This window comes from Canis aureus, chromosome 12 (assembly GCF_053574225.1).
Source record: "Canis aureus isolate CA01 chromosome 12, VMU_Caureus_v.1.0, whole genome shotgun sequence".
Lineage (NCBI taxonomy): Eukaryota > Metazoa > Chordata > Mammalia > Carnivora > Canidae > Canis > Canis aureus.
Genome location: NC_135622.1, coordinates 13,615,715 through 13,628,323, shown reverse-complemented (window position 1 = coordinate 13,628,323; position 12,609 = coordinate 13,615,715). Strand labels below are relative to the sequence as shown.

Here is a 12,609-nt window from a genome sequence, read left to right as displayed (position 1 = left end):
TGTGTCCAGGTAAGAAGGGGTGAGGCCAGTCCTCAGAAATATCTCTGAGAGAGATTCAGAAGCCAGAATCAACAGGACTAGATGACTCATGGCTTCCAAACTGATAGGCAATAGACAAGTGCTGGTGTGATGCCGGGACCACAGTGGGTAATGAGGAAAGGCCTGGATCAGGGGCAGGGGCACAGGGAGTTCAGTGTGGATGGGAACCAAGGAGCCAGTGAGGCATCCAGGGGAGCTACCTAAGATGTGGCTGGATCTAAGGGCTCCTGTGAACTAAAGGCCTAGAAGCTTCTCTAACATGAGTGGTTCCTGAAGCCAGGGAAGGTGAGGGGACCTCAGTGCCCAGAGAAGAGGACACAGGCAGACCATCAGGACCATCAGACTGGGAAGCTCCCGAATAGGAGCAGGTGGAGCAGCAGGAGGCTGCAGGGGACCCTGGATACTTCTCCTGGGGGCCAAGGCCAGGGGGACTTTCAGAAGGAGGTGATGGTCAACAAAGCCAAACCCTGCAGAGGAGTCGAGCAGGCCACCTAACAACCAGAAAGCACAGTGGACCCTGGCAACATCAGCCACCTCCACGCATCCAACAAGCAGCCACGCTCCCACCCACAGGAGAAACCCTGCGCCACGTTTCCTGTGGTCTAAAGACCTGTTGGCTCAGCTCCCAACTCTCAATCCCTGGTCCCCAACTCCCTTCCCACCTACCAGAAAAAGAGTCCTTGTCCATCGAGGGCAGGTCCCGAGCCTGGTACATGTAGCAGCGTAGGTGGTAGCGGTTCCCATCTGCACCAAGGAAGAAAGAGAGATACCAAGTGAGGGGCCAGGGGTGGCTAAGAGCTACAGCTGGGGCAAGGGTAGGGTCTACCCTAGGAAAGGCAATAGATGAAGGATCTGAGTGATAGAAATGACATATGTCACACTCTGTGGGAGTGAGCCGCTCACAGGATCAGAACAGACCACGGCTCAAAGGTAGACACCTGAGCGTCATGTCCTTGGGCCTGGTGAGAGCTGCGAGGAGAGGATGGAGGAGAAGGAGAACGAGAAGCCAAATAAACGATGGGGGCAGCCAGAATGCACAGGGCCCTGAATGCCTGATTCTGAGCACAGAGTTGATGCACACGCCACACATAAAGGGATGTGTGCCTGTGCACACAAATGTGCGTGTGCACATGCCCACCCCACAAAAGACAATGACCCACCACAAAGCACATAGACTCAATTCTCCCTGTATACACCTGACCACATAACCCCGTGAAAACAAGCATAAGGCTACACACCCATCCACATCACCCCCAAAGATACCACCAAGCATCACTTACAATCAAAGATGCAGGAAATCGTGGGTCTGTTCACTCCAAAGCTCAAGGTGGACACGGACACGGAATCTTCACTCCTGTCATCTACCACACCACCCTGGAGAAACAGAGCTGGTCATGGCAGATTCAGGTCCCAGAGCCTGGGGGTGCCAGGAGACCGGTACAAGGGAGTCAGATGCCCAGGGCAGGAAACCTCTAGACAACGCTCTTCAGCTGCTGAGACTGGGCCATTAGTCCCTAATTTTACTAACCAGGGTAGCACATCCTCCTACAGCATCCCCAGACTCCACTGTCAAGTTCACAGGGAAATTGTTCTCCCTTTCCAGTGGAGGCCAGACAAGCCAGAATGGAATTTTGAGTGATTATGGCCCAGGAGGTTAGAGTCTGATAGAAGGAAGGACTCTAGGGAAGAGAATCCAATGGGGATTTTCCCACCGGGATGAGTTAAGAGAAGCCAAATCTAGAGGGCCCAGTCTACCATCTCTGTCTACCCCTGCATATCTGGACATTGGGTCCCAGCTCTGGGAGAAGTTGCACTGCTCCCTCTGAGCTGTGGGTGAAAGAGGGTGCAGACTGTGGCCAGGACAAGGACAGGAACAAGAGGCAGGGCAGGTCTGCACTCAGGTTCGGAAGCCAGTCTGTCAGTGTACTGCACATAAAACTAGCCTGTCGATCCCCCTGGCTTTGTCCTCATTGGCACTGGGTTTAACCACTGGGCCATACACCAACTTCCTTGGACTAGGTGCCTACCCCTCAGGTGTATCCTGCACCACCTCTGCCACACTGCAGCCTCTCACTGGCATCCTGCATGGTTTGGGGGGGGGGGGGGTGCTCAGGGACCCAGCAGGGACCAAGGCCCCCACAACCCACAAGAATAGGAAAAGTGCTGGTCACCACATAGCCCAGCCTCCAGACTTGGCTTTCTTGGCAAGCTCACCAACATCCTATGGCCCAGAGCCCAGCAGAGGGACTCCGGAGAGCTGGAGACTGTTCCCTCTGCATTTTGAGAGATTTCTCCAGGTCCCTCACCCATCTCCCCCACTCCCCCCCACCCCAACTGTCACCTACTCCACTCTCTTGCCCAGTTCCTCTTCCCAACACACAAGCACACAAACCCTTGTGTGTGAATGAAAACTCTGGCATCACCGCCAATGGCCTGTTCATCTGGACTGGCCCAACCTGAGTGGCCACCTGCCAGGACCTTCCGCCCTGCCCACCACCTGGCCACAACCATCTCCCAGAAATCTCAACCTCTCCCACAGGCCTAGTGCCTCCAAATACAAGATGCATGGCCACTTCTGCATCCTCCTCTCCAAGTCACGCCCACTCTTAGGGCCCAGTCCCAGATCCCTTGTTGCCTCCTTGAAGCCTCCCTGGTTGCCTGCCTTCTCACTTCGGATCTGCCCACACCCAGAACCAGAACCAGCATTGCTACCCATAGCCCAAATCCTTTGCTGGCACTCAATACCTGAAGGGTCCTGATCAGACCTCAGGTTACCTGCCCCGTTTTCCCATTCAACACCAGGGCTTCCCTCCCCCAAACCCAACCCTCAGCTGTAGGCAGTTCAAGCTGGCCAAGACTCACACCTGCTCCATCACAAGCTCTTGCTGTTCCCTAGCTGGAAGTGTCACTGACCATCCCAATCTACCCCCCATCCCCATCTTCAGGGCATTTTAGGACACCCAGGGAAAGCCTGCCCTGGTCATTCTGGGTCAACAAAGAAATGCATCCTAAAGGTAGGCCAGGTCTTCCTCTGCTCCATTCCTGCAAAAGGGCTCATAAAACACCCACACAGGAAAGACAGGTTCATCTGCTCTTCCAGGGAACTCACTAAGGTCCAGCTTCAACCAGGTTGTCTCTGGATCCCACCACAGGACACTCCCCTTCAGTGGCCCCCTTACTTTGATCACAACTCCAACACAAGCTCTAGAACCAGATTGCTGGGACTCCAGTTCAAGTCCTGACATTTATTGGCTGTGTGACTTTGGGCAGCTTGCTTAACCTCTCTGAACAAGTCTCTGTAAACTTGGAATAATTCTACAGTATCTATCTCACAGAGTTGCTGTGGTTGTTAAGGAGAAACATTACATGTTGTTCTTAGCACACCTCCCGGCACATAATAAATGCTCAGTAAATGTTTGCTGTTAATGATCTTATATGAGAAATAAGGCAGAGGTGGGGCAGGAGCAGAGTAGGTCATAAACTATAAAACTCGCAATTATTCTCAGGGGCGGTATCCATATACCTCATACTTTTTCAAAATTATTCCAGAAGCTGGAAAAGTGGACATTTCAGGAGCCACAGCCCTGGGCAGAAATCAAAAGCAATCAATCAAGCAATCAGTCTCTCAACACACACATGCACACACACACATGTGCCCAAAGCAGGATAACAGGGAGGGATGTCATACTATAGTATGACAGGGAAAGACCCAAAGGCCCAAAGGCCATCACTCCTGAACGCCTGTCTCCTGAAGAGGTGTGGACCCAAGGCATCCTGGGCGTCCCCCCACCCCTGAGAAGGCATTTGGCCTGGCCATGCTACCCTGGCATCCCGCCAGAGCATGCACCAAGGCCAACAGCTGACAGCTCCCAGTTTCAGGATTTGCAAGGCCCCACATAGGGCTGGACCTAGGGGGCCCAGCAGGCCACCCCAGGCATCAGGTGCATGACACCAAGGAAAGCAGAGCAGAACACTGGAAGCAGTGCAGTGGCCAGTGCCCCCCACCCCTGAGTGCAACAACCTGTAACACCTGCAGCACAGTGTGCTTCAGTGGGAGGGGGTTCAGCTGGAGGCAGGGTGGAAGGCCCAGGACCCTGTGGCCCCTCTGCCTCAGCCTGGCAACACACTTGTGCCCCCCATGAGTCAGGTGCTAAGGTGAGTGAAGGGAGGGAGGCTGCCTCTGGCTCCCAGGGGACCCATAACTCCTTTGCCCCCTCCCAGTACCTACAGGGACCTCCGTATGTGCTGACAGCTGCCAGTGCACATTTCCACTCACCCCATGCCTCCTCCAGATAGCCTTCCCTAGCTGCCTCCCATGGGCACCACTTCCACCAAAACACCTCTGTCTGGGGTTCGGGCAGCAATTTCTGGGTCTCTGTCCAAAGGCAGTCCACCTTCCTGTGATCAGAAAAGGTGTCCCCCTCCCTGGGATTTCTATGAAGGCAGGTGCCAGGTGTCTCGGACCTAGCTCAGTGCTTGGCCCAGAGTAATAATGTCCATCAGAGGGAGGAATGCCCCCACACGGCAGGGGCTTTTCCACCTGTCCTGCCTCCAGAGTAGGGGGGCCATGGGGCTCTCTGCCACCCCCCCTAGCCCCCAGGCTGCCCCTCGAGGAGAAACCTGCCTCCTCCTTTCCTTCTTCCCCCAGCTCAAAAGGACACATGGGGATTGCTGAGAAGAAGCCAGGAGAACCAGCAGCCAGGCCAGGAGACCATGCACTAAAGTTCAGTCCCTCCCGGCGAAGCCCCAGCCCAGCAGGCCCCCTGCTTCCCACCCTGGGCAGGATTCCACCCACACCGCTGGCCAATGTCTTTCCATCTTCTGGTCCACGGACCTTCACAGGGCAGCCCGGGCTCTGCATGCATCCTCTTCAGACCCTGCGAGCAAAGGGGAGGCCAGCCCTCCCTCCCACCCTAGCCACAGCCTCTGAACTGAGCCCCCACAAGTCTGGATGCCCCCAAACACCTCCAGCCTGATGACCTTCAGGCTCAACCCCCCTTTCTTGCTCCTGAGCCTTTTGCACATGGGTCTGTCTGCTGCTTTCTTTCCCTTCTTTCTCCTTCGGTGTCCAGCCTCGTCCTCAAAGGTCACCCTGCAAGGACGAGTAAGCTCGCCTCCCATGTGCTTCCACCATGCCCTGAACTTCCTCTTAGGGCATCTAGCACCCCCTGTCCCCACTCACCCATCTGTGCCCTCCCACTGAGAGCTATGTGAGGTCTCTGTCACCAGCCCAGGTCCCCTCACATACAGCAGGTGTTCGGTACACACCTGGAGGGCAGGTGAACAAGAGAAGGAGGTCACCTCAGGAGAGAGCAACAGTGTAAGCTATGGGGTGGGGTTGGGGGGAAGCTGGTGACAAAAGCCAGCCTGTCACCCACGTTGGGCGATCAGTCTATATAGTAACAGATAATCCCATGTCACGCTTCCTTCACTAGGAGGTACATTTTGGTTTTCATGTGTACAAAAGTGGGGCTCACACTCCAGAATTTCTCTCAAAGCAAATGATGAAGCCTCATGAAAACCTGATTTGGACTTGGTGATGGGCACTGAGGAGGGCACTTGATGGGATAAGCACTGGTTATTATACTATATGTTGGCAAATCGAACTTCAATAAAAACAAATGTAAAAAAAAAAAAAAAAAACCAAATCCCCCCCAAAAAAGAAAGAAAGAAAACCTGATTTGAGAGCTTCTGGGAGGCACCTTATTCCTGCTAGTCCTTTCCTGTCTTGTCCATTGTTGGATGTTTAGCAGCATCCCTGGTCTCTACCTGCTAGATCCCCATAGCTCCCTGACCTCCCAAAATATCTTCAGATATTGTCAAATTTCCCCTGAGGGATGGGATGGGGGATAGAAATTGCCCCCAGTGGAGACCTACTGCTGAAAATTGAATGTGGTGAGGCACCCACAGCCCTTGGCAGGTTCCTGGCACATAAGCAGCACTCAGTAAAGGGTGCTGGTGGAGTCAGTTTGAATCTTTCAACTCTCCAGTCTCATGCTAAAACAATATATTCCCCCTCTTTAATCTCTTTTTTCTTTAAATTTGGAATCCATCACCTTTTCTCTGCCTCAGAACCTTTGCACAGGTTGTTTTCTCCACCTCGAGTGCCCTCTCAGGTAATCTACCTTGAGCTCTTCCCTCACCTCAGTCACCAGAGTTCTAGATACCACTGTGGCCACCATGCCTTCAGTGGCAGCCCCTCCTCAGCATCTCCTAGGTCTCCTGCATCCATCACCTGATGTGTCTGGGCAAGGCACATACGCTCCTCTAACCCCTTTACTCAGCCCAGCATCAGGCACTTAGCATTCATCCAATGAAGATTTGTCACATAAAATGAATCACCAGCATTCCTTGCTCCAAACCATGTGGGCAGCATTCAGGCCTTGGGTCTCAGGAGAAGAGTCAGGAAAATGTACATCAGACAGCACCTTCCTTCCCTCAGGGGGCTCAGAGCGGGATGCCACTGCAGAAAGAGCAAGCGATATGGACCCACCCCCCAGTGGGGCCATCTCGAGGGTGAAACAGAATGGAGTGGACCCTTGGAAGGCTGCATTCAGGAAAGCTTCCTAGAGGAGGGGAAAGAGAAGAGTGTGGGCACAAGGGGAGCAGCAGCATGCTAGATGCCCATCCCCCAGAGCTTAGGGGAAGATTCAGCTGAAGGGGAAAAGCTGGGGCAGGGAAAACTATGAGAGGAAGGCAGCTTGCTTCTGCTCTCGCTCAGAGCCCTGGGCAGAGAGTCAGGCTGCAGTGGGAGCTGATGCTTCGCTTTGTGTCCACCCACCCTTCACCCCCGCCCCACACACCACTCTCTCTTCCCCAGCCCCACCGGGCCCCGGGCATTGGGTTTCCCACAGCCACATTCCTGCCTCCATAGCTCATGCCGATGCGACTCCCAGACTGTGGTCTGTGGCCACACACTCCATCTTGGGGCTAGCTGTGTAAGGGATCCTGCTGCTCGCCCAGGGGACTGGGAAGCATCCAACCCACCACTGCCCGGCTGGCAGCCCTGGCTCCCGGGAAGAGCCTGATCTCAAGAGTGCAGGAACTCTCTCCCTCCCAGATTGGGCAGGGCTGCCCTGGGGGTCCCCAGAGCCAGTGGCCAAACCCACCTTATCTGCTAAGGACTCTTGCCCCAGGACCTTGATGCAGCCACCACACCAGGAGGAGATGAACAATTCTGGGAAAACAAGCAGCCTACGAAGGGGACCCCTCGTCCCGCCTAAATTGGATCCAAGACGGAGCACCAGATCACTAGCATGTGTAAAATTCCTCCTATTGCACTGGTTGTTGGTCATACACACACACACACACACACACATGCACACACATGCACACACACCCTCTCCCTTTAGCATGGTCCAATGCCTCATTCATACAGGGCCCAGGGAGCTGGCTCAGGATCTATAACCTGGAGGCAGGATGGAAGATGAAGGGGCAAGAGCAGTGGTGAATGAAGCAAAATGACTGGCTGAGCAGAGGGCCCCCAGGGCCGAGCAAGCAGAGGACAGAGCCACCACAGCCACACCATGGAGGTCAGGAAGGAAACAACAGGGCCTTGGCGGAATCTCAGGGGACTCTTGGGAAACCCTCTGTGCCATCAGAGTCAAGCAGCCACCCTCCTGGCTTCCTGAGTAGGGCTCAGGTCCAGTGCCTGATGGGCCCAGACAACACAGGTGACAGAGCTGTTAGGAAGAAGGCTATTACCGGGGCCCCTATCTTTTATGTAAACAGCATCAGGGCCCCCCAAAAGCACCAAGTGCTGGTGCTGGCCTCCATCATCAGAAGAGCAGATTACGAAGTTTTCAGGTGTTTTGCAAGCTGGGTGTTAAACACGGCCATTTGTAACAATTAAGTCTTATAAATTTATAACTACAGAAATTTTTTTCAAGAGGTGGGTCAATCTTGATTTGACTCTTGATTTCAGCTCAGGTCATGACCTCAGGGTCGTGGGATCAAGCCCTGCATTGGGTTCTGTGCTGCATATGGGTCCTGCTTGGGATTCTCTCTCCCTCTCCTCCTGTCCTCCCCACACCCTCTAAAATAAATAAATACATTTTTTTTTAAAAAAGGTGATAAATACTCAAACTCATCACTTCCTAATCATTTTACAACTTTTGACTATTATTCTACTCCTGAGGGTATTTATATCTAATGTATCTGTGGGCTGGAAACACTATATAACCATCTGCTATAGCCCATCTCCTCCTACCTCCACTCTCGGTGACGTCACACTGCTAGCTTGAAATTGGCCACAGCAGGGATATTTACACCATGGAAACCAACACGTACTACAAACTGGGTTGGGTTTGTTTTTTGGATTCTTTTTCTGGTTATTAAACACTGACTAGTATGCTCTAGGGTGAACTGCCAGGACCTCTCCTTCACTATTGGCTTTGCTGGGACATCCAAGTAACAAACAGCAATGTAGGGTAGTATGCTATAAACTCTGTACAACCCCACCATGATCCATAGAATTTCTCGTAACAGTCATGTGAGGAAACACCACTAGAATCATTATGACTTGCCTTCTCTCTACCTCAATTTGCTCATCTGTAAAATGGGAATAATAATAAACCCTATCTCTCGGGATCACGGGGGAGTTAAAGGAGATAAAACACAGACAGGGCAGAGGGCAGTGCCTGGCACAGGCACAGGCACAGGCTCTAGAATGGCTGGTTAGCATTGCTCATAGAGAGCCAAAGAGTAAATACATTCACCTTTGCAGGCCATATGGTCTCTGTCGCAACTCCTGAGCTGCCACTGTAGCAGGACAGCAGCCACAGACATTGAAGACACAAATGAGCACAGTCATGTGTGAATAAAGCCCTGTCTACACAAGACGGCCGAGGATGGACTTGGCTTGTAGGCTATGGCTTGCTAACCCCTGCTCTGTAAAGGGAGCTTATTATTTTTGCTATTACCACCTCTATCCTGAAAGTGAAAAAACTAGGGCCCAGAGAGGTCAGTGTCTTCCCTAGGATGGTACAACAAAAAAACTGGCAGAGCCGGGGGTCTCCCAGCAGCCCCTCAGGGCTCTTCCCAGCTTCTGCTTCCCTGTCAGAACCAGACACCTGAGCAGGGTTCAGGGGCAGGACAGGGCTGAGCGCCAAGTCAGGGCCTTGGGGAGCCCAGGGCCCACATCACAGCCCTGGCCGCCCAGCCTCAGCTTCCAGGGAAACCCCACACAGGCTAGCAGGCCAGGCCAAAGGAGGAGAACACTTTAAAAGAGGGAACTCGGGAACACAGACCTCCCTTCCTAATCAGGGCTGATTGCAACCTTAAGTAGAATAGCAGGAAAGGGTGCAACCCCATTTAATTTACAGCTGGAGCAGGAGCTTGGAAGCAGCTGCAAAAATCCTTGCAAAACTACCGGCCAGCCCCTGGGGAGCTTGGGAATGGAATCAGGAAACCTGGAGAATCCACAGTGCCACGTGTGGGCTGGCTCAAGCATCTGCGCGTATGCATGTGTGCACAAGTGCCCCTCTAGGCTTTCCGTGTCTCCAAATTGGAGGCTGCAGAGAATGCTCAAGCAGGTTTGACCCCTGCCAGAGTACCTCCATAATTAGGACAACCGTATGTCCCCGTTTGTCTGGGATGGCCCTAGCTTACGCCTGTTTCCCAGCATAATTATGAAGAGTGTCTCAGACAACAAGTTATAAGGTCACCCTAGCAACCAAAGATGTAGACCCCAGTGCGCATACAATGATACTGTACAGAGATGGGGCACCCAACACATCTGCCCAGCTGTGACACACACACTCCTCAGCACCCATGCATGCCTGTGTGCTGCCATTTTGTCTTGAGCACACAGACACACGGTTGGACCCTCCAGACGTCAGCCTTCAAATCTTGAATGAGACAGATCCTGGGGTCCACCAATTTGAAGGAACCATCCAAATGGTCCTTCCATGTGGGACAGCAAGGGGGCAGGGAGGCCCCTGCTGGAGAGACCAGCCAGCCTTCAATCAGCTCCTGCTAGCACAAAACCAGGTATAGAACAGGTGCTCAAGTAGCATATTTAAGAAACAGAATCCAGGGAAACACAGAACCGCCTCTCCTGCCTGGCAGACTCAGTGGGGATTTTGGTTACTTTATGAGGCAAACCCCTCTCACTTCACAGATGCTGCTCCCAGATGAGCAGGTCAAAATGCCTGCTCCAGGAACTAGGTCTGGGTACTCTGCATACAGCAGAGCTTTACCCAGGCACAGAGACGGACTCTCCCCTCCTCACCCACATCTGACCTCCTCCTCAAGCAGCTCAAATCCCAAATTACTCCTCTCTGGCACCATTACCCTTCCCTGACTCCCCTTCCCAGCACTTCTGACTCCCACCTGCCCATCTCCATCCTTAGGCTTGGGCTTGCTATCCTGTCTCTGTAGATCCTCTCCACTTCCAGCCAGGACTCAGACTTTGGACAACCAACTAGAGGCTTCTCAGGGTGGGGGTCATGGTGCCAGCTCCTTCCTCTCTAGCTGCCCTGCCTCTCAGGGAAGTCAAGTCACATGGCTACACAAGAAAAGTGATGCCAACATCCAAGGACTCCAGCCAGCTGCCCAGGACCCTCCCTAGGACCCCACTCGAGGGCCTTCTCTAGGAGGAAGACATTATGCCCTAAAGGGAATAGGAGTATGTACTTGGGGACAGAAGAGCCCACTGTCCGGCCTTGATTCTAGAACTAGCCATTCTATGCCGCTGGGCAAGCCCCCTCTCAGAGCTCAGTTTCTTCTGGAGTAATATTAGGGGCTCAGACTTGTTCTAGAACAGCATTGTCCAGCAGAGCTTTCTGCAATGATGAAACTGTTCTATAGCTACACTGTCCAATATGGTAGCCATGAACCAGGTGTGGCTATTGAGCACTTGAAATGTGGTTCATGTGACTATGGAAGTAAATTCTTATTTTAATTACTCTAAAGGTAAATTTAAATACTCTCATGTGGCTCGTGGCTACTGTATTAGGCAGTACAGTTCTGGAAACTTGGTATCCCCAACTGTAAAATGGGTATAATAATAGAATCCAGTCTTCTGGGGGCGCTGTGAGGATAAAATAAGACCATGCACATAAAGCTGTCAGCCTGATCTCTGGCACATGGTAAAATGGATTTTAGTAATTCTTATCCTCTTTGGGGTTCTAAAGTCCCTTGAGAATTGGAAAAAACCACGGACCCTAGACCTGAATTTACACATCAAAGACACACACACACACACGTTGCACATACACGTATATCACAGGTGTGCACACATCATACACATCCGTACATATGTGCACATACATATCACACACACAGTCACATGGCACACAGCTTGTGTGTGCACACATATCATCCATGTGTTTACACATCAGACACACTTGCACACACAGATCACACCCACACACCCATAACTATGCGTCCGATTTCAAGGGGATCCAAAGCCAGGTGGAGAGCACCTTTCAAACATGAAAGTTCCTTCCAGCTCTAAAAATCTCCAAGGCTATGAGCACATGTTGCTGAGTCTCCATCTCCTTCCCTCCTGCCCAAGCTCTGGCATCTCAGAAAACCTTTCCTAACACTCGAGGCCAAGCACAGAGACAGGGCTCTGGAAAAATCCTTGCGCATGGAGGGCAGGCCCAGGGCAAGGGCGACAGGATGGATTCTGTGAGCTCATCCCAGCAGCCGTCACCAGAGTTCCCAGAGAGGCTGGTGGCGTCAGGAAGGGGTGCCTGGGTGGGAGCCGGCGGTGGCGGCAGCAAGGGGTGTGGGGCGAGGAGAGGGAGGCTGGATGGAACAGGCTATAATAGCAGCTTTGTGCTCTGCTTCCCAGCTCCCTGGGAACGCCAGGAAGATTATGAAACCGGTGTCTTTGGGAATGCCAGGATATTAGCTGGAAAAAGAATAATACGAAAATAAAATAATACTCGGGATGGAGACAGCAGACGATTAGCAGACGGAGCCAGGGCCTCCCGCTCCACGGAGGGAGCCAGGCTTGGCCCCAGCAGAAGGTTTCAGGGAAAGGCTGCCGGTGCTAATGAGCAGACAGGGCCTGCCTTCCAGCAAGATGTCTTCAGGAGGAAAACTGGCAAGCAAGGCGCAGCCTGCTGGTGGACCTGTGGGCCAGGAGAGGGGTGGTAGGAGGCAAGGGGGCGCCGCAGGCCTAGTCCTCAGGCCCAAACATCCAGAAATGTCAGATTACCAGGAAGTCCACCTGACCACCACCCACAGTGCCTCCCTAGACTCTTTCAAGGTCTGCCTCCAAACATCCTCTTCCAAGAAGCCTCCCTCATTAGACACCATCATTCTGGAATGACCCTTATTCTGCCCTCCAGCACTGCAAAGATGCAGACCCTATTGGGTTTATTTGTACTCATGTGTGAATCAGACAGGGAGGGGCTCCATCCCAGATCACTAGCCAAGACTCCATAGGCCAGGCCTCCACCATCAGATCAGGGGATTCTTAGAAGTGAAGATTACTTTTCTCTCACTAGGGAGCAAGGAGAACATGTCGTCATTCCCTGTTTCCCTCTCTAGGACCCTGGCCACACACCTTCACCAAGTAACAGATACACCCTGCCTCTCAGAAAGGCATCCAAGTAG

The 12,609-nt window shown here is 52.8% G+C and overlaps 1 protein-coding gene across 23 annotated transcripts in view; it reads right to left on the bottom strand.

Moving 5' to 3' along the window:
- The window catches only part of DYSF (dysferlin), a 216,357-nt gene that overhangs the window by 86,478 nt on the left and 117,270 nt on the right, over positions 1 to 12,609 (bottom strand). For all 23 annotated transcript variants that reach the window (XM_077842848.1, XM_077842860.1, XM_077842854.1 and 20 more), the window contains 2 exons: positions 1,320 to 1,413; positions 706 to 783 (listed from right to left, as the gene is read on the bottom strand). In XM_077842848.1, the coding sequence (XP_077698974.1) occupies positions 706 to 783; positions 1,320 to 1,413 (172 nt within the window). The remainder of the gene's footprint in view (positions 1 to 705; positions 784 to 1,319; positions 1,414 to 12,609) is intronic.